The sequence below is a fragment of the Cucurbita moschata genome, unplaced genomic scaffold (assembly GCF_002738365.1).
Source record: "Cucurbita moschata cultivar Rifu unplaced genomic scaffold, Cmos_1.0 Cmo_Scf00029, whole genome shotgun sequence".
In the NCBI taxonomy this organism is placed as follows: domain Eukaryota; kingdom Viridiplantae; phylum Streptophyta; class Magnoliopsida; order Cucurbitales; family Cucurbitaceae; genus Cucurbita; species Cucurbita moschata.
The window spans coordinates 863,652-887,420 of NW_019268545.1; the positions used below are offsets into that span (position 1 = coordinate 863,652).

General features: G+C 35.5%; 3 protein-coding genes across 11 annotated transcripts in view; 1 reads left to right on the forward strand and 2 right to left on the reverse strand.

Moving 5' to 3' along the window:
- Positions 1-1,861: 1,861 nt before the first annotated feature.
- On the reverse strand, positions 1,862-5,877 carry LOC111463797 (serine/arginine-rich splicing factor SC35-like). 7 transcript variants are annotated; one of them, XR_002713917.1, is made up of 10 exons: positions 5,712-5,877; positions 5,512-5,590; positions 5,082-5,161; positions 4,658-4,724; positions 4,469-4,540; positions 3,565-3,864; positions 3,254-3,437; positions 3,053-3,168; positions 2,554-2,759; positions 1,862-2,458 (listed from the first exon to the last, which is right to left on the reverse strand). XR_002713917.1 is itself a non-coding variant. In XM_023107704.1 (8 exons), exons 1-8 carry the CDS (start codon positions 5,785-5,787, stop codon positions 3,163-3,165), a joined length of 861 nt encoding a protein of 286 aa, XP_022963472.1. In that variant the 5' UTR covers positions 5,788-5,877; the 3' UTR covers positions 2,829-3,162. The 7 variants fall into 7 exon arrangements, 3 of the variants coding, with proteins under 3 accessions (XP_022963472.1, XP_022963473.1, XP_022963471.1); XR_002713918.1 differs by having other exon boundaries at positions 1,943-2,759; positions 3,568-3,864; XR_002713919.1 differs by having other exon boundaries at positions 1,943-2,759; positions 3,053-3,165.
- Positions 5,878-7,929: 2,052 nt separating this feature from the next.
- Positions 7,930-11,354, reverse strand: LOC111463827 (copper-transporting ATPase PAA1, chloroplastic-like). 2 transcript variants are annotated; one of them, XM_023107754.1, is made up of 4 exons: positions 10,915-11,354; positions 10,785-10,838; positions 9,678-9,831; positions 7,930-8,204 (listed from the first exon to the last, which is right to left on the reverse strand). In XM_023107754.1, the coding sequence occupies exons 1-4, from the start codon at positions 11,260-11,262 to the stop codon at positions 8,170-8,172; spliced, it is 591 nt and encodes a 196-aa protein (XP_022963522.1). In that variant the 5' UTR covers positions 11,263-11,354; the 3' UTR covers positions 7,930-8,169. The 2 variants fall into 2 exon arrangements, with proteins under 2 accessions (XP_022963522.1, XP_022963523.1); XM_023107755.1 differs by having other exon boundaries at positions 9,661-9,831.
- Positions 11,355-18,503: 7,149 nt separating this feature from the next.
- Positions 18,504-23,769, forward strand: part of LOC111463900 (calmodulin-binding transcription activator 2-like) — a 14,841-nt gene continuing 9,575 nt past the window's right edge. For both annotated transcript variants that reach the window (XM_023107860.1, XM_023107862.1), the window contains exons 1-4: positions 18,504-18,685; positions 21,531-21,650; positions 23,195-23,310; positions 23,552-23,640. In XM_023107860.1, coding sequence (XP_022963628.1) covers positions 18,646-18,685; positions 21,531-21,650; positions 23,195-23,310; positions 23,552-23,640 — 365 coding nt within the window. In that variant the 5' untranslated portion in view covers positions 18,504-18,645. The remainder of the gene's footprint in view (positions 18,686-21,530; positions 21,651-23,194; positions 23,311-23,551; positions 23,641-23,769) is intronic.

Below are 23,769 nucleotides of genomic sequence, written 5' to 3' on the forward strand. Positions count from 1 at the left end.
AACCCTTGTGTTTTGGCGGTTGGCATTGTAGAGTGGCCACCCTGACAGCTTCAACATAGTCGTATGTTGTATGGGCCGACACTTGCCCCTGAATGTCCCCATTTAGGCCGTTGGTGAACCTCTGAGTCTTGGCAGGTTCCTAGGTGCCACTTACCTAGAAAGCATGACACTTTTTTTTGTTCGGGTTTGCATCTCTAGGGAGTTTCAAAATTTGCCCAACTCCTCAATAATACCAGTTTCAAAATTTGCCCAACTCCTCAATAATACCAGTTTCAAAATTTGCCCAACTCCTCAATAATACCTTTCCCCCAAGGCTTTTAGAACGCATCTGCTAGGGTTTAGGGTTTCCACACCCTTATAAATAATACTTTGATATCCTCCCCAACCAATATGGGATCTCACAGACAGCCCTCTCCCTCTCCCTCTCGAAACACTTTTGCTACTATAATTTCTTATGGTATTGCAACATAGCTGTATCTTTAGTTTCTTGTTAGAAAGATCCTAACAATATAATACTCTATGTCATTCTTCTCAATATTATATGAGATATCTTCTTTTCCGTTATTTTCCTTGAACTCTTGACTCGGTATACGTATGTAACGCCATTTGAATTTTTATCTTCAGTTATTATTACAGTAGCAGTTTGGGGTATTATTATGATTCATCTACAGGACTCTTCTGTTCTGCTACATCTGGGCAATGGTATGCTCAGTGACTTTCTTAGTTTGATTGCATTTTTGCACTTATCTTATTATATATATGGCTGGGAACATTGAAGTTGTCTGGTTGATTCTTGTTGTATTAGTTTTAAGGGTTTGAAAGCTTAATTGTGCTGGTATATATACCTTTGTTTCATGGGATTGCCTGATTTTGATGGTAGAGTAGTGTGTTGGGTTCACTCATGGATGCATTGGATATCAATCAAACTTGGTTCGTTCTCTTTCTCTTCTAATCAAAACTTAATGTTACTTAGGACTTGGTTGGATGAATTGTTTGTCGTATAATTAGCATATGCAATACAATGCTCATGAGTTATCGTACACACACACAATTGTAAATGTATGTATGCATATAGTTAGGCATAAGAGGTTTGATAGATACTCTCGTAGTAGGTCTATGTGTAGAGAATGTGGGATCCAAGAGCAAATAGGTTTTCTGTCCTACTAGTCACATACATTGTCTTTCTATTTCTCAATCTCTCCGAGTTATTTTTACATTTATATTTCTCATTTTCCCTCTCTGTGTTTTGATCTCTTTAAAAGTTTTATATTGAACACTTTGATCTCTGACAAGCAATACATAACAACAGCAGTAACTAAATCATCAAATACCAACCCAAAATTTATGATTTAATCTTCCACTCCAATTATTATTACTTGATAAAAAAAAAAAAAATAAATAAAGAGACAGCCACACAATGCAGACAACATATCAAAATTCCTCAACTATGTAGACCTTTAACAAATTGGACCATCAATGATCAAACACAACACAACATACCTGATAACATTGGAAATACTTGTCTATGTTCCTCATATTTTGTTTGGATAAAAGGTAGAAGCAAGACCAAAACTCAACAAAAATTAGAGCAAACAAAATTGTTGACGTAAAAAACCTGCAAGCATCTAAAAGCAGACTCTGGAATCCAATAAACCATAAAAAGGATGCAAGCAATCTAACAAGCTTGCTTCCTGCCACAGTTAAAGCATCTCTCTTTCGAGCAATAGATAAAATATCAGATAGGCAGTATTTCCAAATCCAAAACCTAGTTGCTGCTAAAAGCAATATAGGAATCGTGTTCACCAAGCAAGTAGTCATACGTGTTCACCATACTAAATTTATTTAGCAATCGGACCAAATGTTGCAAATCAATGTCAGAATTTTTTATCAAGCAAATTTTCTTACAGACGTGAAGCAAGCGATACGTGCAGAACTTTATATTGAGGCAAGCAAAGATCAATGCATCCATTGTCAAAGCAAACTGCAAACATCATTGCCAGCCTCACCCCCACAAGGGCAGCAACAGCCAGCTACAGCGTTAGCACTTCAGAATCAATCAATCAATCGAACCGATGACTATCGTACATCAATAAAGATATCTGCTATCAAACACCACCGCAACAATTGTGTATCCAAAAGCTACAATAAGTCAGTCACCACATCAAGCAGCAAGCAAGAGATTGATTTAAATGTTTGGGATAGTACCTGTCATGTTCGGATAATACACAACTATAAACTAATACACAAAACTATAAACTTATGTTACCGTGGCCAATCATGTTCGGACGCAAAGATCAAACCTGCAGCTAAGTTTTCTTAATCCAGCCTTCGCCATTAAAATCAATACCGATCTCAAATGCATCATCAGCTATGAGTAAAATTCGATCAACAGAGGAGGGTCAACCCTATATATCAAAGCCTCTAGATCTCCTTGGCAGGTGAGGTGCAACTTTCAAAACTTGGATAGACCAGAATGAATAATCAGGCCAAACATCAAATCCTAAAAGCATTATCAAGTTTTTAAAAACATTTAAAATGTGGCCAAAACCTTACCAATAATTTTTTCATCCAGTGAATATTAGTTAAGACACTGTCCACAGCAACATCATACTGCATAGACAATCATACTGATAAATCAGCAAACTGCTGCAACCAGCATCAAAGTCACGATCACCCATCTATCACACAGAAACAGCATCAAGAGCCACAAAATCAACATCGGCCAAATCAGGCGCCGGTCACTCTTACCCCGAACATAACTATAAAATCCAATAGAGGATTCAATGATGAATCAGGATAGCTAAAACATTTATTAAAAAAAAGGAAAATGGGAAAAAGAAAAAGACACCACAATTGCTCAAGATAAAATATTACTAGTACTACAGGGTGGAGAGGAGAAATATAAAGGAAGAAGAACATGTCCCAAGCTATATCCTATGACTGGATATAAGGATACAGACAGCAGAGCCAAAAAGTATCAAACTGATACAAGATAGTAGATAGGCACATTAAGCTCAATATATGAGAATTGAACACCATAGGAAAGTCCTACCAAAACTAGAACTTATAGTCTGATAACATTTTTAATCAACGAGTCCTCAAAGCATCCATTCCTGCACTGCTCGGAAATGTCAACAGTTCTCCTTGCATCCATCAGTGTATTCACTTCTGTCAACATTAAGACAAGTGAAACATTTAACTACTAACAACAAGTCTAGACTAGTCATTCAAAATAGTTCATAATGCAACTCACATCAACATCTGAATTTGGTTGAGATGGGCTTCTTGAATCAGCAGGTTGACCTCGGGGTGAAACACTCCTGGAAGTTGGAGACCTTCCACCATCACCATTTCTTTCAGGACTTTCACCCCTGGGAGATGGACTCCTATGAGGAGATGCACTCCTTGGACTAGGGCTTTGTCGACCAGGAGAAGCACTGTAATATGTAGAACAATGACTGATTAGAAATAAGATTTTCCCCACTTTTTCCCAAATGGATAAAGATGATTAGAAATACAATTCCCAACTTTCTTCCAACTGGATAAAAATTGTAAGAAATTAACAACCTATCCACAGAACGACCACGACCACGGCCACGACTTTGGCTATGGCTATGGCTACGGCTGCGGCTGCGGCTGCGGCTGCGGCTTCTACGCTCGTCAATGTAGCGTCCTCTTCCCCTCCCCTTGGAATAATCAGGACTAGGCCGCCTAGGACTGATGCTCCGGCTTCGCCTACGATAGTCTCTTTCCCTCTCCCTTTCTCTTCCACGCCTATCATGATCAATCCTGTCCAAGCTTCTGCTTCTACTTCTGCTTCGACTTCTTCTCCTATAATCCCTATCTCTGTGATCATCCCGATGTCTGAAAGTAATAAATTTCAATTAGGAACTTGAATTTTAAAAAATAAAGATAAAACTACAAAAGCTCATAAAGAAATGGGCCTTAATAGAAAGAAAGTAAGAAATTCCAAGTAGTTACTTTACATGCAAATGGTCAAAATTTGAACTCCATGAAAGAAAAAGTTCGAGCACCACTATCTACTCATAGCCATATATAGAATTCACTGCTACAGTCTCCTTTTAGATCTTCTAACATTTTACATTTCCATAATTCTAGTATCTCATGTTAAAACAGCATACCATATCTAACCTAAAAAAGAATGAAAAACTTGGACAAAACAGCATCTTCGAACCTCATATCTGAGATAGCAGAAAACAAGAGCTTGCTAAAGTAATCCTAGGCACAAACAGTTAACACAATATCTTAGGGTTCAAAAATGTGGCTGCATCATATTCCTCGAATATCCTATTTCAACCGGAGCTTTCACCCTTGAACATCTTAAAGCTGAAGAAATAATAATTCCACCAAGGAACTCTAATGACCAGACAATATTCTTCAAGGATAAGGACAACAAATATTTAATCCCAATATAAAAAATTCATAGGGATGTGGAAGAGAAAATTACCGTCTCCGTGGACTGCGACTTCTAGACCTGTATCTCGACTTTGGAAATGATTCACTGACCTTTCCTTTGTGACTAAAAGCATATTTTGACATAAATACAACACCAATTAGCAAAACAAATATGTAAGAGTTGAGAAGTTAGGCCCAAACGTGAGCATTCATCGAGGAAAACCACTACTTCATTACTCACATCCTTTCTGCATTTGGACCATATTTTGCAAACTGAACGGTGATCTCTCGTCCATCAACCACAATACCTGGAACATGACAAAATTTAAAAAAATAATTAATTAATTATATATACAGCTTCAAATTTATATGCAGCAGATTAGCTCCCCAAACCAACTGCATAGAAATGATCAAATGGAAGTAAGTAGAGGCATGATTGTAATTCAAAACCAGAACTAACAAAGAAGTGAGGGAGTTAATTCAGAAAATATTGATATTATAGGGCCCGCCCAAACTGATTTGAATAACGACCATAAGATTATCAGCCTTCGGTCCAACAAAAATATAAAACATCTTCCTTGTAACTTGTATCTACAAATTACTTCCACTTGAAGAGGAAAAGGACAAAATCAAACAACAGGAAACAAACAAAGAGGCAGGGGTACCATCTAGCCTTTCCACTGCTTTCTGAGCCTCATCTGCATACTTGTAACGCACAAATGCAAAACCTCTAGAATCACCAGTTCTGAACCACGATACAATAAAAGAGACAATTACGAAATAATCAAAACGAGAATAATTGATGGATGGCTAACAAAAGATGAACAAACAGAAAAATAAATAAAGCCCTCAACTGAGCCCAAGCATAATTTAAGCTGAATGAAGAATATCATTTCACCCTCACGTGCAAACTAATTTCATAGGAACCAGATGAATATCAATGGAAGGAAATCAATTCAATCCTAACCTCAAAATGTTTAATCTAACAAACACAAAACTCTTACCAGCTATTAAAAAAAAACATTCATCGTCATCTCTCACAGAAATCGAACAAATTTCATAAGAAAACAAACGCAACAAAGCAGGGAATCATACCTTCGGTCTCTGGGGATGAAGATATCGACAACCTTACCATACTTGTGGAACAGCGGGTAGAGATCATCAGCAGTGGTTCCTAAAAACACACAAAAAAAACAAAAAATATCTCAGTGGGGACTGAATACGATACAAAACAGGAAAACACAAAAGAAACAAGGAAATTTGAGAAAGAAAAAGAGAGATATATGGAATCATACGGAAGGTAATGTTGAGCACGAGAAGCGAATAGGTGTCTGCAATATCTGGAGGACCGGACCTTCCGAAGTGCGACATGTTGGTTGGAAGATGAAGATTAGGGTTTGGGTTAGAGACGACGGAGAAGAAAGGTCCCTGAAACGAACTTTCCTGACGAGCCCAGATAGAATATTTATACAGAGAGAGGGGCAGATCGGTAAAATCCTTCTTCCCTGAATGACCTTCCGTACATGAATTCGATTCATTGGTTATTATAAAATTCAAATATCAAATATTTTTAATTTTTATAATGTGACGGTTGGATTTTAATCCTATTTTCAAGTTAGTCAGTTTACCCTACAAGAAAATGTCAATCGACAAACTAACCCAAATTTTTTATTTTTTCAAAATTTAACCCAACCGAACCCTTTTGTTTCTAATTATGAAACATTTTATTTATCTAATACAGTAAAAGTTGCGTTAATAACTAAAATCTCATCAAATCAAATATTAAATGTTTACTCGATGCATCACGTGAAAATGTTCTTATTTTTTTAGTAGGACAGTAAATTTGGATTGTAATTTTATTTTTAAGTCAAAAAAATGTCAATCTTTAAACTTACTCGAATTTTTTATTTTCTAAAAATTCAATCCAATTCAAACAAAAAAAAAATAATCTGGGTGGGTTGGTCGGATTCTAAAGTGATGTGAACACCACTCTCACTATCTCTACACAATTTTATTCCTCGTAAAAATATTTATTAACTTTCAAACTTACATCAATACTTTGAACTTTTTTATTAAAAAATACTTAAGACTTAAATGTTTTAATAAAATTGATGCAAATAGATTTAAGTGTTTTTTTTTTTTTTTTTCATCCACGAGAATCAAACAATATTAAGAATGTTAGATAATTTTACTTAAAACGTGTGCTCTTTTCAAGGCGAAATCCTCACGAACTCTATTTCACTGTATGAAGATGTCAATCTGAAATAAGACTCCATTTATTATTATGTCAGTCACTTATTATGTCAGTCACTGTATCAAGATGCCAATCTGAAATCTTATTTCAGGTCGATGTCCACCTGCAAGACTCTCCTTTAATTTTCGACTCGGTAGATGTATTATTTTATATTTTTCTAAAAGAATATTCATTTGTTTCTTTCTTCCTTGTCAACCATAATCGTTGAAAACAACGCGATTGAGCTTACTCAGAGAAGGAGGGGTTGAGTCGACATCATTCTCTTGTTTCACAATATTGTAACCAAGTAACCTTAGAAGTTTGGTTAATTGATTTTAAGAATGTTTTAGGCTATAAATTGAATATGAGAGAGAAAAAAGAAACAAGGAGATATGGTGAAGATGAACGGTTTTCCACGAACTATCACCACCTCACCTAACCCTCTATTTCCGACCCAAATGGTCCCGACCTAATGCCATTGACTTTGTTCATCTACATTTCCTAAACTTTTTTTTTTCTTTATTTTGGGTGTTACAAAAACATCCATAAACTAGTTTAAATACTAGATTCCTTAAACTTAAAAAAGAAAATCTTAAATCTTTAAATTTGGATCCATATTTATGTCAATATTTTTCATATATCCATGTGATTAACATTTGTATAAAAGGTGAATTAGCATTTCTATTCTATTATGAAATCGTCACAATCCACGATGCGATTGTGTCTCGAAAAAGTCATCGAGGACAATGACTAATTTAAGTGAGGGAGAATATCACATCCGCGATGCGATTGTGCCCCGAGAAAGTCTTAGAGGATGATGACTAAGTTAAGTAGGAGAGAATGTCACAACCATACCATGAAAAGAGTAGGTTGTAACACTTACGTTGCAACAAGAGAAGCGGCAACCCTCAAGTAGCGTCATCCGACCATGCGAGGGCCTAGACGAGTGCCATGATACAACTAAGGAGGATGGTGCATCATCTAACACACCACACAGAATGAGAATTGAAAACAAGTCGAGGCATAAGCAAGATAGAGACATTGAATAGACAAGAATGGCAAAGATAGACTTGGTGAAGAGCCAAATAGGATATACAACTACCATTTGTTAGCTGTTCTATGTGACAAAACCTAAGAAAAAAAAGTAACAAAATGCGACTAATGTGAATATAATATAAAGCATATGCATTTAACTCAATACTAAAGCATATGCATTTAATTAATGTTTATTTATTAATTATATATTATCTTTTGAATTTTTTCCAGAAATATCCATCAACATATAGACATTTTACATTTGGCTTGTATATAACATTAATACATAACTACTACATAAATAAATTTTCAAGTAACATTTTTCAAATGCTAATAATCTAAACAGCTAGCACAACATCAGCAAATAATATCCGTGGCGCATAAAAACAACCAAACATACACTATAGCTTGTAATCAACTTCAAAGAATTATACTCCTACATACCTGAAATATGTCACTCTCCTCGCAGTATGCGACATCCCCTCCTATAGTGAAACGTCCCCTCCTATAGCACCTTGTCCTGTAAATAACCAGCATTGTTCATATAAGTCAAGCCTACCGCTAGCAGATATTGTACTCTTTGTGTTTTTCCTTTTGGGCTTCCCCTCAAGGTTTTTAAAACGCGTCTACTAGGGAGAGGTTTCCACACCCTTATAAAGAATACTTCGTTCTCCTCCCCAACCGATGTGGGACCTCACAATCCACCCCCCTTCGAGGTCCAGCGTCTTTGCTGGCACACCGCTTCATGTCCATCCCCCTTTGGGGCTTAGCCTCCTCGTTGGCATATCACCCGGAGTCACCTCGTTTCCCTTCATTGTTTTCAGTACAAGATGCTGATTTGTTTTGTTTACTATCCCCAACAATATTATATGGTTTAATGTTTCAAATGCCAATTTCTGAGGGACGAGGAAAAAAAGAAGAAAGATAAGAGAGAAGTAAACTGAAAAGTCCAATAGTCCTCGGATATGCCTTAGTGCGGAAAGAAATTCAAACATGTAAAACAAATAAACAGCTGCAAAATCTCATCACGTTCAGCATCAGAATGCATTAGTTGAATCAGAATGCATGCAAGAATGATAATGTAATAACTAGTAAGACATCAGTGGGATTAATATTATGGAACTCAGTTGTCGCCAAATTGTACAGTACAAAGAAGCTTCAACTGAATTCTTGAATTATGCATGAATAAAGTAGAATCCCAAGTGTAGAATGAAAAGAAGTTGGGCCTTATTGAATACGTATGTGCAAAGAAAATTTCGCGAGCACAAGAGGATAATAGTCGGGTAGCTTGCCTGAATGCCGAGTCTTTTAGTAAAGCGCGCTAGCAGCAATCAAACTAAAGCGCACACTCTAAAGTCCTTCGTTTAAAAGGATCAAGCTCTCTAATTACTTACAGCACTGCTACGTGCTGGTACTCAATTAGTTGCACAAACACGTACTTCATTTCAAACAGGTCAAAAACTATGTTTGCTTTTATAGAGATGTTTATGCAAAATCCTAGTAATTCAATCATGTATGGGGAATCCTGATATGATGAACTCAAAATTCAAATTCAGACCCCAGAATCCCATTATTGATTGCAGAGGTTCCTGCCATAGATCTCCCAGTAATTGATGAACAAACTATATGGTGAGAAATACAAAATTAGCTCATTCTAGCAACTATAACTGAGCTCACCTAGACGACAAGAGGATGCATACAAGATTCTAGATTGTCTAAACTTTTAAATATAATACTACAGAAAAGCACCATACGAAAACCATATATCTTAGCTTAAAATCTCAAGCGTGGAATAGCATGGAGGTTGAGATGGGATGATGGGTTTTAGCTAATAAACAAACTTGAAAAATGAATTGATAAGCAGCTTTCCAGGCAGGAAGATTAAAATTTAGAACCCTAAGAACTGGAAGTGTGAATCTTGACAAGAAGAAGAACATAACATAATAAATCAGATGCAGTTGTGAATTGTGACTTACGAATTTATGATGCTGACCTTGAACCTTAGAAGAAAAACCACAAGTGGTCAAATGCTTCGCAAGTGCCTCTCCTAGCTCTTCCCGCCAGTTGGGTGTGATTTTTGCTTCAGCTGCGGGCCACACGACTGCGGTCTCAGAAGCAAGGTCAACACTAGCATGTGACACTTGTGGCTGTCCATAATATAACGAGAAGAACAATGAAAGTTTATTTACAGGGCAGAGAAAATTTGTTACTGTGAATTCGAAAAGTAGATGAAAATCATGGTCAATTCAAAATTATAAGCGGGTTGATTACACCGGTATTGGAGAGCTAGAAGAATTACGAGTTTCCACTATGGTATGATATTGTCCACTTTGAGCATAAGCTCTCGTGGCTTTACTTCGGGCTCCCCAAAAAGCCTTGTACCAATGGAGACTCGTGAGTCCACTTTAAGCATAAGCTCTCATGGCTTTGCTTTGGGCTTCCCCAAAAGGCCTCGTGCCAATGGAGATAGTATTCCTTGATTATAAACTCATGATCATTCCCTAAATTAGCCGATGTGGGACTTTCATCATCCAACAATAGTCAATTCAAAATTATAAGCGGGTTGATTACACAAGTATTGGAGAGCTAGAAGAATCACGAGTCTCCACAATGGCATAATATTGTCCACTTTGAGCATAAGCTCTTATGGCTTTACTTTGGGGTTCCCCAAAATGCCTCGTATCAATGGAGACTCGTAATTCCTAACATGGTATTAGAGCTTTTCATCTTCACAAATCTTGGTGAATTTCTGATGCTAGTTATTAAGATCGCACAATAACGCACACACTCGATCAAGATGAACACGAAGACATAGAATAGAGAAAATGCAAGGAGGAATATTGGCTAAAGGATTTGTATCGATGAGTGTGTGCATTGTTGTGCGATCCTAACGGCTATTATACAATCTACCCCTCCCTGTTCAATCGCTGGCTTTCATATATCAATTCAAAAAAATATTTGATAGGATAAACAAAAGAATCAGCACCTATAGAGTATCTACAAACTCATTTCAGACAGCAATTCAACTATTCAGGTATAAATTACAATGACCAAAGAATAAGCAAGACATACAAGAAGAAATTATTAACTACATAACCACCTGACTCTCAAGAATCCTCTTGACACTCGCAGAACACCCCTTGCACGTCATCCCCTACAACAAAGAGCACAAAACCGATCAATATTTAGCACAAATCAAAAACTAAAAACGGATAGAACTCATCTCGTACTCCAACACCAAGAACAATCGCGTCTGCGGACAGCGCAGCGTCGTCCTCAGCTTCTCCAGCAAGCAAGTTCGAGCCGACATCGCCGCCATCAGGTCCACCATCGTCGCCGCCGCCACCACCACCGCTCTCTCCTCGAACGCCGCCATTTCCATTGCCAGAAGATGAGTTGGAGATGAATTTGTGACGACGGTGGAGAGGAGGAACTGCAGCGCGAAGCGAGAAAGAAAGAGTGGAGATAGGGGAAATGGAGAGGGAGTGGGTGAAATTGAGCGTGGAGAAGCTGCGGGTAATGGTGGAGAGAGTGAAGAGAGGCGCATTGGACGCCATAACAGAGAGGGCGGAATCCATGGAAGAATGGAATCTCCTCCAGTAAACAAGGAGAATGGAGAAGAAGATGGGCAACTGTGGTAGGAATTTGGTCAACCACTCGACTGATGGCCTTCCTTGAAAAATTTGCTCGCTTATTTAACACGTCATTTCTATTATTATTATTATTATTATTATTATTATCATTATCATTATTATTATTATTATTGCACTGTCCATCAACTTTCCACTTTATCCAAAATAATAATCGTTTATTAAATTTAAATTACCTTTAACTTTAAAAAAAAAATTAAAAAATATTTTTACCGTTAATTTTTTATTAAATCGATTAATAATTTCTTTTTAAAATATTGTTTCCAACTTTTCATCAAATTTAAAAAATATATAAAATATCCTAAAAAGTTTTTAAAGTTTTTTATAAAGATTAAAAACGTTAATGCCAATTTTAAAAATAAATTTTATATAGATATTTTCTAAATACGTTACTATTAAATAATAATAATAATACTTTTGAGCTTTTAAATATATAATAAAAATACACGTATGAAAACATTTAAAATGTGGAGTGTAATTATATATTTATTTATTATTGGATTTATTATTTTTTAATTTTGTCTTAAGCTAATTGTGTGCCCCACAATTAACCAATACCTAACTATAACTAACTTCCTTTTGTGGCCCATAACTACTCTCTCTCTCCTCTCTCTTCATTTTGCATGTTTTTTAATTTCTTAATTTATAAATTTTTCTTTATTTTTATTAGTTTTCTCAGTAATAAATTAATAATTAAATCTTATTTTTTTAAAATATAAAATATCATCTATTACAGTTTTATTAAAGTTTAAACTAAAATTTGTTAAAAAAAAAAAAAATAGATCGGGTTGAATTCAGGTTCGGGTACGGGTCGGGTTATCCCGAGACCCAACTACCACCAGGAGCAGGCCACACAGGGCAACCTAGCTCTCGATTCCGAAGGCCAGCCCACGGTCAAGCCCAGAAGTCCAATGCAAAAATCGACCCAACATTGAAGCCCACGGTCCAGCAGCACTCCAGGCCCACGAGTGCGGCCCAGCAGCAGACTAACGACCCACGAGGGCCTTCAGCGCATGAAACGGTCCTCAGACGTGGCCCGCCCACCAGCATTTTCGGTTTTACTTTCTTCAATTCATACTATTTCTCTGTACGTAATCACGATCGACTCGTCTAGGCCTGACTATGGGCTAGTACACACTCACACTACCGAAAACCAATAAAATAAAAAAAAGAACATGTATGTAGCAGTTGAAGCCAATGCTAGCAGATATTGTTCTCTTTGAGCTTTTCCACTAGGAAGAGGTTTTCACACTCTTATAAATAATGCTTCCCTCCTCCCTCCAACCGACGGGACCTCACAATCCACCTCCATTGGAGCCCTGCATCCTCGCTAGCACACTGCCCAATGTTTGGCTCTAATACCATTTGTAACCGTCCAAATCCACCACCAGCAAACGCGTTTTAAAACCATGAGACCCAATGTCCTCGCTACCACACTGCCCAATGTCTGTCTCTGATACCATTTGTAACCGTCCAAATCCACCACCAGCAAACGCATTTTAAAACCATGAGGCTGATGGTAATATATAACGACCCAAAACGGACAATATATGCTAGCAGTGAGCTTTCGTTGTCACAACATCTAATATTATAGTGTTTGCATTCATGCATAACATACTAGAGAAGCAATTCATACTCATATAGCAAACAACATACATGAGGTCCCACATTAAATTTTATACCCATAATACTTCCCTACTTAACATGACACGAAATCCCTATGAGATGTGCATACATATTCACAGTGTTTCATACACAGTACTTACATGGCATGAACGCACTCGTATCAATATAGCAAACATATTCTATAAATAAGAACTACACGCAACACGAAAAGTCACTAAAATATCATAACATACAATAATATCACATAAAAAAAAGTCTACGATATTCACATACATTCAGTTGTTTAAACGCCCACAAATTAGATCGGAGTCCATTATATATATACATATATATACGTATACATGCATATACATATACATATACACATACATAGATACACACACATATGTATGTATGTGTATATGTATATATTGTATTAATATAGAAATTGACGCGTGAAGACCACCAAAAGCGGGAAAGCAATAGGACGGTGGCGATGAGGAGGACAGATGGCGCATGGACTTTAGATTTTGACCCATTCAAACTCACCCTTGGAATTGAAAGAATTCCTCTTTTATTCAACACTTGGATTTTGACCAAGTCTTCCATCGTCTATTTTACATTCTTATTTGCACTAAAATCCATTTCATTCCCATGCTAGGATAGTCAACGACAACGACAACGATCGTAACTATTCGATTGAATTTAGGTGGATCTGTTTAGGATTAGTCGTACGTTTTCAAATAATTATCGGTAATAAGTATTTGATAAATCTTGATTTTAAACTTGGAACATTAAGTTCGGTGAATTAATACTAAGTTATTGTGATTTAGCTATACACAATAACTTTTACGAGATGTTTTTTCTCGAGATGTTCTAATTACAGTTAGGTTAAAAGTTATTTTAACTCCCATAATTACATTTTATGTCTACAGTAATACCGATATTCTAATGAATAATTTATTTATAATTCAACCATAAATTAAGTTACTCTTGAGCTAGTACAAGGGTCGGCCCATTATTCAAGTCTCAAAATCAATAATTAAAGGAATTACTCCTATACTAAACCCGGTGTAGAAATGAGTGAACTTCATGTCGTGAAATTACGTTCTTAATTCTCTACATAGTCAAGTCTCGAAAATGTTTTTGATGTTACTATAAAGTAATTTTAACAATTTTATTTTAGATAGTTTTAAAATGAGTTTGAGTAAATTAGCAATTCATTTATTTAATATTTTTTCATCAAAATAAATTAAATATATATTTTAAAAAATTATTATAATTATTAATAATTTTATAAATTAAGATCAATTAATTAATTAAATTTCTTCAAAATAAAATAAATTAAGAGAGGAAATATTATCAAAATTTTATATAAATAAATAATATTTTTTTAATTCTCCTAATATTATATTAGTTCATTTATATTTATTAAGTCAAATAATTAAAATAATTTTAAATAATTAATTTTTCATTAATATATTATTAAGTTTTTTAAGCGGTGGATATTAATAATTATGGTCAATATTACTAATTATGCTAGAAGAAATATACAAATAAATAAAAAAAAAGGAAATTGAGATAAATAAATAATTTGAGGAAGAAATATACAAATAGAACACAATGAGTCGGACAGGTATGATTTGTCGCACGTGTAATTCCACAATTTATTTAAATAATTTTTATAAGGAAAAAAGATTTTAAAAAATTCCAAATATGAATGATTTCCAATCATAGTACAAATATATTTATTTATTTATTTTCTCCACAATCCACATAAGATCTCACAATCAACTTTCATCGTGGTCTAACGTCTGTGAGACCCCCAATCCACCTCACTTTGGAATTCAACGTCCTTGCTGGCACATTGCCTCGTGTCCACCTTCTTTCGGGGCTCAGCCTCCTCACCGACACGTCATCCAGTGTTTGGCTCTGATATCATTTATAACAGCTCAGAGCCCTACTGCTAGCAAATATTATCTTCATCGGGTTTTCTCACTCATACTTCCCCTCAAGGTTTTAAAAACGCGTCTGCTAAAAAGAGGTTTCAATGTTTCGTTTTCCTCCCCAACTGATGTAAGATCTCACATAATATAAAGGTATATTTAAAAAAAAGTAACACAAAATATGATCTATCGACCAAGATGTTTGAGGTTCAGATATCCCTTATATGATGTTTATATTAAAAAATAGACTAAATTAATAAAAATGATCATAAAATTAATAAAATGAACATACAATATGTTTGAGGTCCAACCTTTTAAATTGTTACTTTAATGATACGATACACAATAACATGTATCGAATTAATTTTTTAACGCCTCGAAATACATATGCATAATCACGTTCATATTCATGAAATCTCGTGTATCATGTATATAGTCATACAAAATCACGATCCATCATATATGAATGCATGCATATCACATAAAGACATATATATAATCATTCAATTTAATAATGTTAAATAAAAGTTACAAAAGACGTGTTATCCATGCATATCTGTAGTATTATCGACTATCATTTTTTTTATTTTTTTAAATCCTTATATTTCAATTTATTTTTGTCATGAAATGATGTAAATAATTACTTTTTATTTATTTATTTATTATTATTATATCTATTTATAACATTTTTTTTCTTAAATTTCTGTGTATTTATTTCTCATTTTCTCTCTTCCAATATTTTTAAAAATCGTTCTTTTTATTATTTCTATTTTTTTTTGGGATAAAAAATGTTTTCATAAAATCACTGTCGAATATATTTAGAATATATTCTTTATAAATAATTGGTGGAAATTAAAATGCTATTCCTTTTTATTATTCTACCAGCTATTATTTGACTAATGTACACATTAATGAGTGAGGTACACCATGGACTAAGGATAATATTTTTTAATGAAAAAACTAAAGTCAAAAAGTTAAATAGTTCACCTACAACATTGCCTTTGAATCTCTTGAGCAATATGTGATGATATTTACAAAACCTAACTAAAAAAAGTCAAAGTCAATAAGTCAAATGGTTTATGGGTTACTGTAACTAACCAGACTTACTAGTAGATATTTTCCTCTTTGACGTTCCCTTTCAGGTTTTCCTCTTTGGCTGTCTTTCTGTTTGAGGCTTTCCTCTTTAGCTTTCCCTTTCAAGTTTTCTCTTAAGGCTTTAAAAACGCGTTTGTAGGGGAAGGTTTCTACACCCTGTGGGACATCACAATCCACCCCCCTGCAGGGCTTACTGGCACACCGCCTCGTGTCTACCCCCTTTCGAAGAACAACGAGAAGGCTGACACATCGTCTGGTGTTTAGCTCTAATATCATTTGTAACGACCAGGCCCACTGCTAGTAGATATTGTCCCTTTCCCTTTCAGGCTTCCTCTTAAGGCTTTAAAATGGCATATTGTCCCTTTCCCTTTCAGGCTTACTCTTAAGGCTTTAAAATGGCATCTGTAGGGGAAGGATTCCACACTCTATGGGACATCACAATCCACCCCCCTACAGGGCTTACTGGCACACCGCCTCTGTCTACCCTCTTTCGGGAAACAACGAGAAGGCTGACACATCGTCTGGTGTCTGGCTCTGATACCATTTGTAACGATCAGACTCACTACTAGTAGATATTGTCCTCTTTGGCTTTCCCCTCTTAAGGCTTTAAAACACGTCTATAAGGGAAGGTTTCTACACCCTGTGGGACATCACAATCCACCCCCCTTCAAGGCTTACTGGCACACCGCCTTGTGTCTACCTCCCTTCAAGGAACAGCGAGAAGGGTGGCACATCGTCCGGTGTCTGGCTTTGAAACCATTTGTAACGACCCAGACCCACTACTAGTAGATATTGTCCTCTTTGGGCTTTCCCTTTTGAGTTTGCCCTCAAAGCTTTAAAACGCGTTTGCTAGGGGAAAGTTTCCACACCCTTATAAATGGTGTTTTGTTCTCCTCCCCAACCAATGTGAGACATCACAATTAGATTTGACCTATTTTTCACCTACCCGATAGAACTCACGAAATGTTCTATGAGTCTTTTGAAATCTCACGAACTCAGTCGTTTACTTCATTTATCTTCTGTAACGACCATATTTTTCTTAGTGAAATAGAGTCGCTACCACATGCATGACATGACATGTCTAATATGTGCAAAAGTTCATTCAAAACGATAGACGTTGCTATGGATTTAAGCGTTCGTAAAATTCATTTAAACTAATAATGACGGCCTCAAATAGTGAGAACGAAATAACAAGAATTTCAAAGTAAGAAAACATCATGTTCTATCGTAAGGGTTACAACGTCAAATGTAAACGCGACTATCCTAACTTCATTTCCATGGTCCACCACAGTGACATCGTCACCTGTCATTATCCTAACTCATTCATCTTTTTAGGACAATGACCACAGCAACGAGTTAGGATAGTCGCACCACGAGTGAGTTAAACGAACATTTACACTATGGTAGCAGCACCACGAGTGATTACGTTCATGTAGGATGACTCGTTTTAAAACGTTGATGTTCAAGTTTAATCCTAACTCATCCGTTTTCCATGGCCCACCACGAGTAGAATTAAACGAACATCAACTCAAAAAATTATGGGATGACTAAGCTATGCTATTATTAGCCAAACGGAGCATCAAATGTGAGATTTAGCTTATGGAGGCACGATACTTTCATGTAGGATGATATTTTGAAACATTATGGGATATTTTTCTACGAGAACGGTAGTAGTTACTTATTTGTGTACATAAGAATTGCGTTGGAACGGTATGATATGATTGTGGGGACGTTACTTATTTGTGTGCATGAAAACTATATCGTAGATAAGTGGGTTGGAGTATGAACTCTATTTTAGTTACTCGAGTCACCAATTCAGCTTGTGTACCGAAAGATACTTTAACCTATTTAACGAGTGAAAGAAGGTTCAGGGGGTCCCACTTAGAGATTCAGTCAAACTACTATTCCTCGCACGGTTCAAGGGGTCCCGTCATATGCACAAACAACGATACTGAGGAGCAAACCTTTAAGGGTCCAAATTCCAGGCCAAAGATGATATTTGATGCTAAAAATTTGAAACCTGAAATTCATGGATTATCGGGTAACCAGAAGTGTGTTTGAACCTTTACAGGAGAGTAAACCAAACCTATTTTTTAAGATACGGATTCTTTTTAGTGCAACAACAGCTGAGAGATTAAATTATCGATTTTTAATATAATAATTAATATCTTATATATTAATAATTTAACTAGTTAATAAAAAAAAAAAAAAGGAGAAAATCATTTAAAATGTTTTATGAATTTTTTTAATATATAAAACAAGAGAGCAGTCAAATAAGCTAAAGATATAAATAATATAAATAATAATAATAATAATAATAAACAGCTTAAAATTTAATTGGATATTTAATATTTATCTCTTTGAGAGAAAAAAGAAGAAAAGGACAAAAAAAGGACAAAGTGGGTCCCACGTTTTGGAAAATTATTTATTTTTATTTTAGTGTGGTAAGAATATTATTACAGACGAAATAAATACAATAATAATAATAATAATAATATAATAATATAAGCGAATGAGCACTCGTTCGCTTCATCTCCGAGTTTCCCCGATGTTACGTCATTCACATTCACAGAGCTGACTGCCTAAGTCTTTCCCCCATTTCTACCTCTTCCATTTCCCTCCCTTTCCCCCCCTCAAATTCCTCTCGCTGATTCACTCTCCTCCCATGGCGGACCGTGGATCTTACGGCTTGGCTCCTCGTCTAGGTCGGATTCCGATTCTCCTTCTTTCTTTTTCTCTATTTTAGTTCTTATGCCTTTTTCTCTGTTACTTTTTGAACTCTATGATCGTTTCTTTTCTTTGATTCGATGCGAGTTTTTGATTGGTTGGGAGGAGGGGATTGTTTTTTTTTTTTGTTTTTTTTTTCTTTTGAGCTAGGAACTGTTGTTGAATGGAGGCTTCCGTGGGGATGAATCACCGCGAATGTGATTCCGGATTCTCGGTTTGTTTTAGCAATTATTGAGTGTTTCAAATCTTGAGTTCTGTTGTTGATAAGGTCATTCTGAGTTCTTAATTCTACTGAGCATCGCGCTTGAACTAGTTTTCTTTAGCTGTAGTTGCATCTGCTTGAGTCTGTTTTTCTTTTTATTTGTTTTTTGTGTAATTGACTTGCTTGGAATTTACAGTTTCAATGGGTAGTTCAATTTTTATCATTATGCAGATGCCAATCTGTTTTGCATGATGCTTATGCTCTGTTTCTTGTGAGGAAGAACTCAGGGGATTGTATATTTGAAGGATCTTGTTCGTTAATTACCCTTTATGACCTTAATGGTTACTTACTAGTATTTCCGTGGGAAGTCGAGCTTCCTTCTGCAAACAAACTATTCAAGTACTCCTTGGATACCTTGGACTTGCAACTATATTTTTTACCCGCTTATATATCTTTTTTAAATCCTGCCAATTGGCCTGGTTATGTAGTTAGTTTACTTGTTTCTGAAAACCCCAAAAGGATTCCTTTTTCCATTTTGATGGTAGCTATAGGAAAATTTGTTCAAGTTGCTAGTAGTCCAGCTCACAAGAAAAATCCCAGTTTGGCCTCGAGTTCCTGAAGAAACATCTTGTGCAAAAGCTCAGAGGAATGTGTTGATCACACTTTAATCAAGTGATCCTTCTCACCCTTACTTCAAGGAAAGTTATGAAGTTATTTTACTTTTCCTAGTTTCCTATTGATAGCTATGGTAATTCATTGGTTTCAAGGCCAGTGCTAAATTTATATGGGCTATTGTTTTAAGTTTTCTAGGAAGTTTATAGAAAAAGCCTTTTCAATAGGCATCGATTCAAAGGGGTATGATTTCACAACGTCGCAGTACACTTGCCTAGAAAGTAGAAACGAGCAAGGAACCTAATTATGAGCACATGGAAATTTCTATCTTGATTTGTGAGCATACAAAATTTAGAAGTTCTTTCTCACCGCATCATGTAACAAGTATCAAGAACTACTTTATTCTCAAGACCTTAACTTTGCCAATACAGGGATGACTGGTGAGGTGTTGAACAAAAATATGGAAATTGGTGCACTTGCATCATTTTTTAATAAGAAATGCAGAAACTCCTACTGCTATGTATAAGTCAAAACTAATGAATAATTATAGATGTTCATGGTTTTCTTCGTTTCCCACTGTGGATGTGTCATTGAAGTGAAAGCTAGGTTCTAGATCCCCTTTTGTAGTTTATTACAAGTGTTCACAATTAATTGTAAGGACTTAAGTTTTCCACAAGACATGGGATAGCGTGGCAGCTTTCCGAAGGATCGTTATGAGCAGCTTGATAGACTCTATCTAGGGTGCAGGAAAAAAAAAAAAACTATTAAATTGATCAAAGGAAATGGAGTGAGGAAATTGTGGTTTTATTTGAGTTATGGGGTTGATGCCAATAAAATGGAACTCCAGTTTGAGAACATTTTGGGAGTTCAGCTCCGTTGCCCTCACGATCCATCTTCCAATCTCTTTCTCATTCATGATCCGCAAGAGCTTCACCTTCACGCAACATATAGAGTATTATGTTTAGTCAAAAGGATCTTCAAAAAAAAGAATTTTGTTCTAACGGAACAATTCCTTTGCATTGGAAGCTTATGCTGATGCCAATTATGCTGGATCAATAGTAGACAGAAGATCTACGATGAGTTATTGTACTTTTCTTGGAGGTAATTTGGTAACATTGAGAAGTAAAAAGAAAATGTGGTGGTTAGATGATCTGCCGAAATAGAATTTCGAGCTATTGCACAAGGGTTATGTGGACTCTTATGGTTGAAGATAATCCTTGATGACTTACAGATTAAGGGAGAAGGTTTGATAAAGTTATATTGCGACAACAATCTGCTATCAATATTGCACATAATTTTATCCAACATGATAGGACACAATATATTGAAATTGATCGACATTTTATCAAAGAGAAATTAGAGAATGGTAGTATGCATTAGTTTTGTGTCCTCACAACTTCAACTAGCAGATGTACTTACAAAAGAGCTTCATAAGTCATTGTTTCATGAGTTAGTATCCAAGTTGTCAACTTGAGGGGAGTGTTGAAGGAATGACTTTGATTTAAAGAATATTTTTTTAATGTAATTTCTAGCATTTAATTAGGAAATATTTATGTAATCCCATTAAATAAGAGAAATAGTTGACCTCCCTAATTATAGGTATTGTTACCTAGTATCTTAGGGAATTATTTAGATTTTTTTGATACCTAGTGTCTAGGGATTTAGTTAGTTTTTTGGTGTTATAATAGACCCATATTCCTCTCTGAAAATTCATATGAATGCAAGCAAGATAATTTATCAACAGTCTGCAATCTTGTTTTTAATATTGGACTGGTTCTCAAAGCTCCGCGTTGGTCATATACTTGCTCACATCTCACAGCTGTGAAAACTCTTCTCTATCTAGTATTGTCTTCTATTGAACCGTTCTAGTAAGCCTAAAGCATAGTTTTAATGCCTACCGTTGCCCATCATTCCGACTTGCAATTAAATGCATCTAGTGTTTGGGTTTGTGAAGTTAACTACTGTTTTAATGTCTTCTTTCATGGCTGACACAGCTTATGTTCATGCAGATATTGACCAGTTATTGATAGAAGCAAAACATCGTTGGTTACGTCCAGCTGAAATTTGTGAAATACTCCGTAACTATCCTAAGTTTCAAATTGCTTCAGAGCCTCCAGATAGACCTTCAAGTATGATTTCCACAATCATTACTATATACATATATATTTTTTTTTATTGTGTAAACTTAAGTGCTGAGGTTGCTTGAGGGTTTCTTAATCACCGGCTTTTGTACATTGTTGGTATCTTTTGTTTTTCTTCTTTGAGATTGATAAACAGAAAGTAAGATAACTGAAAGTTTTTTTGCCAGGAATATTACCAACCCAGTAAGTAATTTGAATACAGAATAAAATGATTACTTGATCATTGGGGAATAGTTAGCAACAACCTGAGTTGTATAATCTGAAAATTTAAGGAAATAAAAGAATGATGATTAATGAAACAGAACAAGATCCTCTTTCATGTTCTGCCACACTTGATGTCAGAAACTGGGAATTTTATATTTTTCGGCCATGTTGAAAATTTTTATAAAAGTGACACCAGCAAAAATCTAGACGTTTTTTACGTTATATTTGCCAGTATGCTGATGCATTTAATTTCAAGTACAATCTTTGCCAGTATATTGCCAGTATATTGACGTTACTAGCAGTCTTCAAGGGCAATCTTCAGGGTCTTTCAAGTACAATCTTTGCCAGTATAGGCTAAAATGTTTCTTATCCAATATATAATTCATTTGCAATTCATGAGTTACTTATACTTAAGATTCTTCCCCCATAAGAAAGAATAATTGTTTGAAGCAACTATCTATAGTAACGTCAATATACTTGCAAAGATTGTACTTGAAAGTCCCTGAAGATTGCACTTGATGTCAGAAACTGGGAATTTTATATTTTTCGGCCATGTTGAAAAATTTATAAAAGTCACACCAGCAAAATCTGCACATTTTTTACTTGTATTCTTGTAACTTCTGTAAGTACAATGGGGGTTTCCTCGTAAATGCATCTATCCTTGTGCTTGTCGTAATAGGTAATGTAGAAATTATACACACATCTTTCAATGTGTCGGGAGCATGGTAATGCACTCTTAAAAAGTGCTAATTTTGCTCCCTTTTGTATTTTAAAAATGTTTCTTATCCAATATATAATTCATTTACTATTCATGAGTTATTTATACGTTGATTCTTCCCCCATAAGAAAGAATATTGGTTTAAAGCAACTATCTATAGTAACGTCAGTATACTGGCAAAGATTGTACTTGAAAGACCCTGAAGATTGCTAGTCTTTACTAGGGCACTAAAGGCAACCAAAAGAGACAATAGCCAATCCAAGGCGAGTGCCTCTTTGAAATTTTTGGCCGTGACTGCCTCCTTGGTGCATTGGTTCTCTTCCCCTTGTTTATTTCCAGTGTCACCCTGAAAGCACTATGTCATAGTACAGGACCTGTGTGCCTTCCCAGCCTTATGTTTCGGATATTATTTTAATATTGCGTGGTATTGATAAAAAATGATATTGTTAGATCTTATGATGAGAAATGGAACTTTAATATCTCTCTTTCTCCTCTTCTTCTTTTTAAGTCATCAACTAGAAATAGTTTAACTAGTATTGTTCCATTTACCACTACGGCTAACATTCCTTGGACATAACTTTGGCCGTTGACATGTACTTGTACCTTTCAGGTGGGTCACTTTTTCTCTTTGATCGAAAGGTTCTGAGGTACTTTAGAAAGGATGGACATAAATGGAGGAAGAAGAAAGATGGCAAAACAGTAAGAGAAGCACATGAGAAGCTGAAGGTAACTTACAGTAGACGCCATTTTCTTTATCTAGATTGCTTATCTACACTCTTCATTATCTAAGTTTCACAAAATAAGCTATTTAACTATTTTCTATTTAGTTATTTTATCTTGTTCTGATTTTCTCTTTGGCTTTCCTTGTTTTGTTGTTGTTTTTTTTCCCTTATTACTCTTTTTAATGGGAAATACGTATTTTATTATATACTTTTGGAGGTAACTTTCTTTCTAGCTATATTATTAGGTTGGAAGCATTGATGTATTGCACTGCTATTATGCCCATGGAGAAGAAAATGAGAACTTTCAAAGGCGCAGTTATTGGATGCTTGAAGAGTAAGTATGATGCAGCTGTAAATCTTTATCAGCCTTTCCCTTTTACATTATGATTATAATCCACTTTATGCTTCGTTCTTATCTTCTTTAGATTGATTCTCAATTACTACCCCCCCCCCCCCCCCCCCC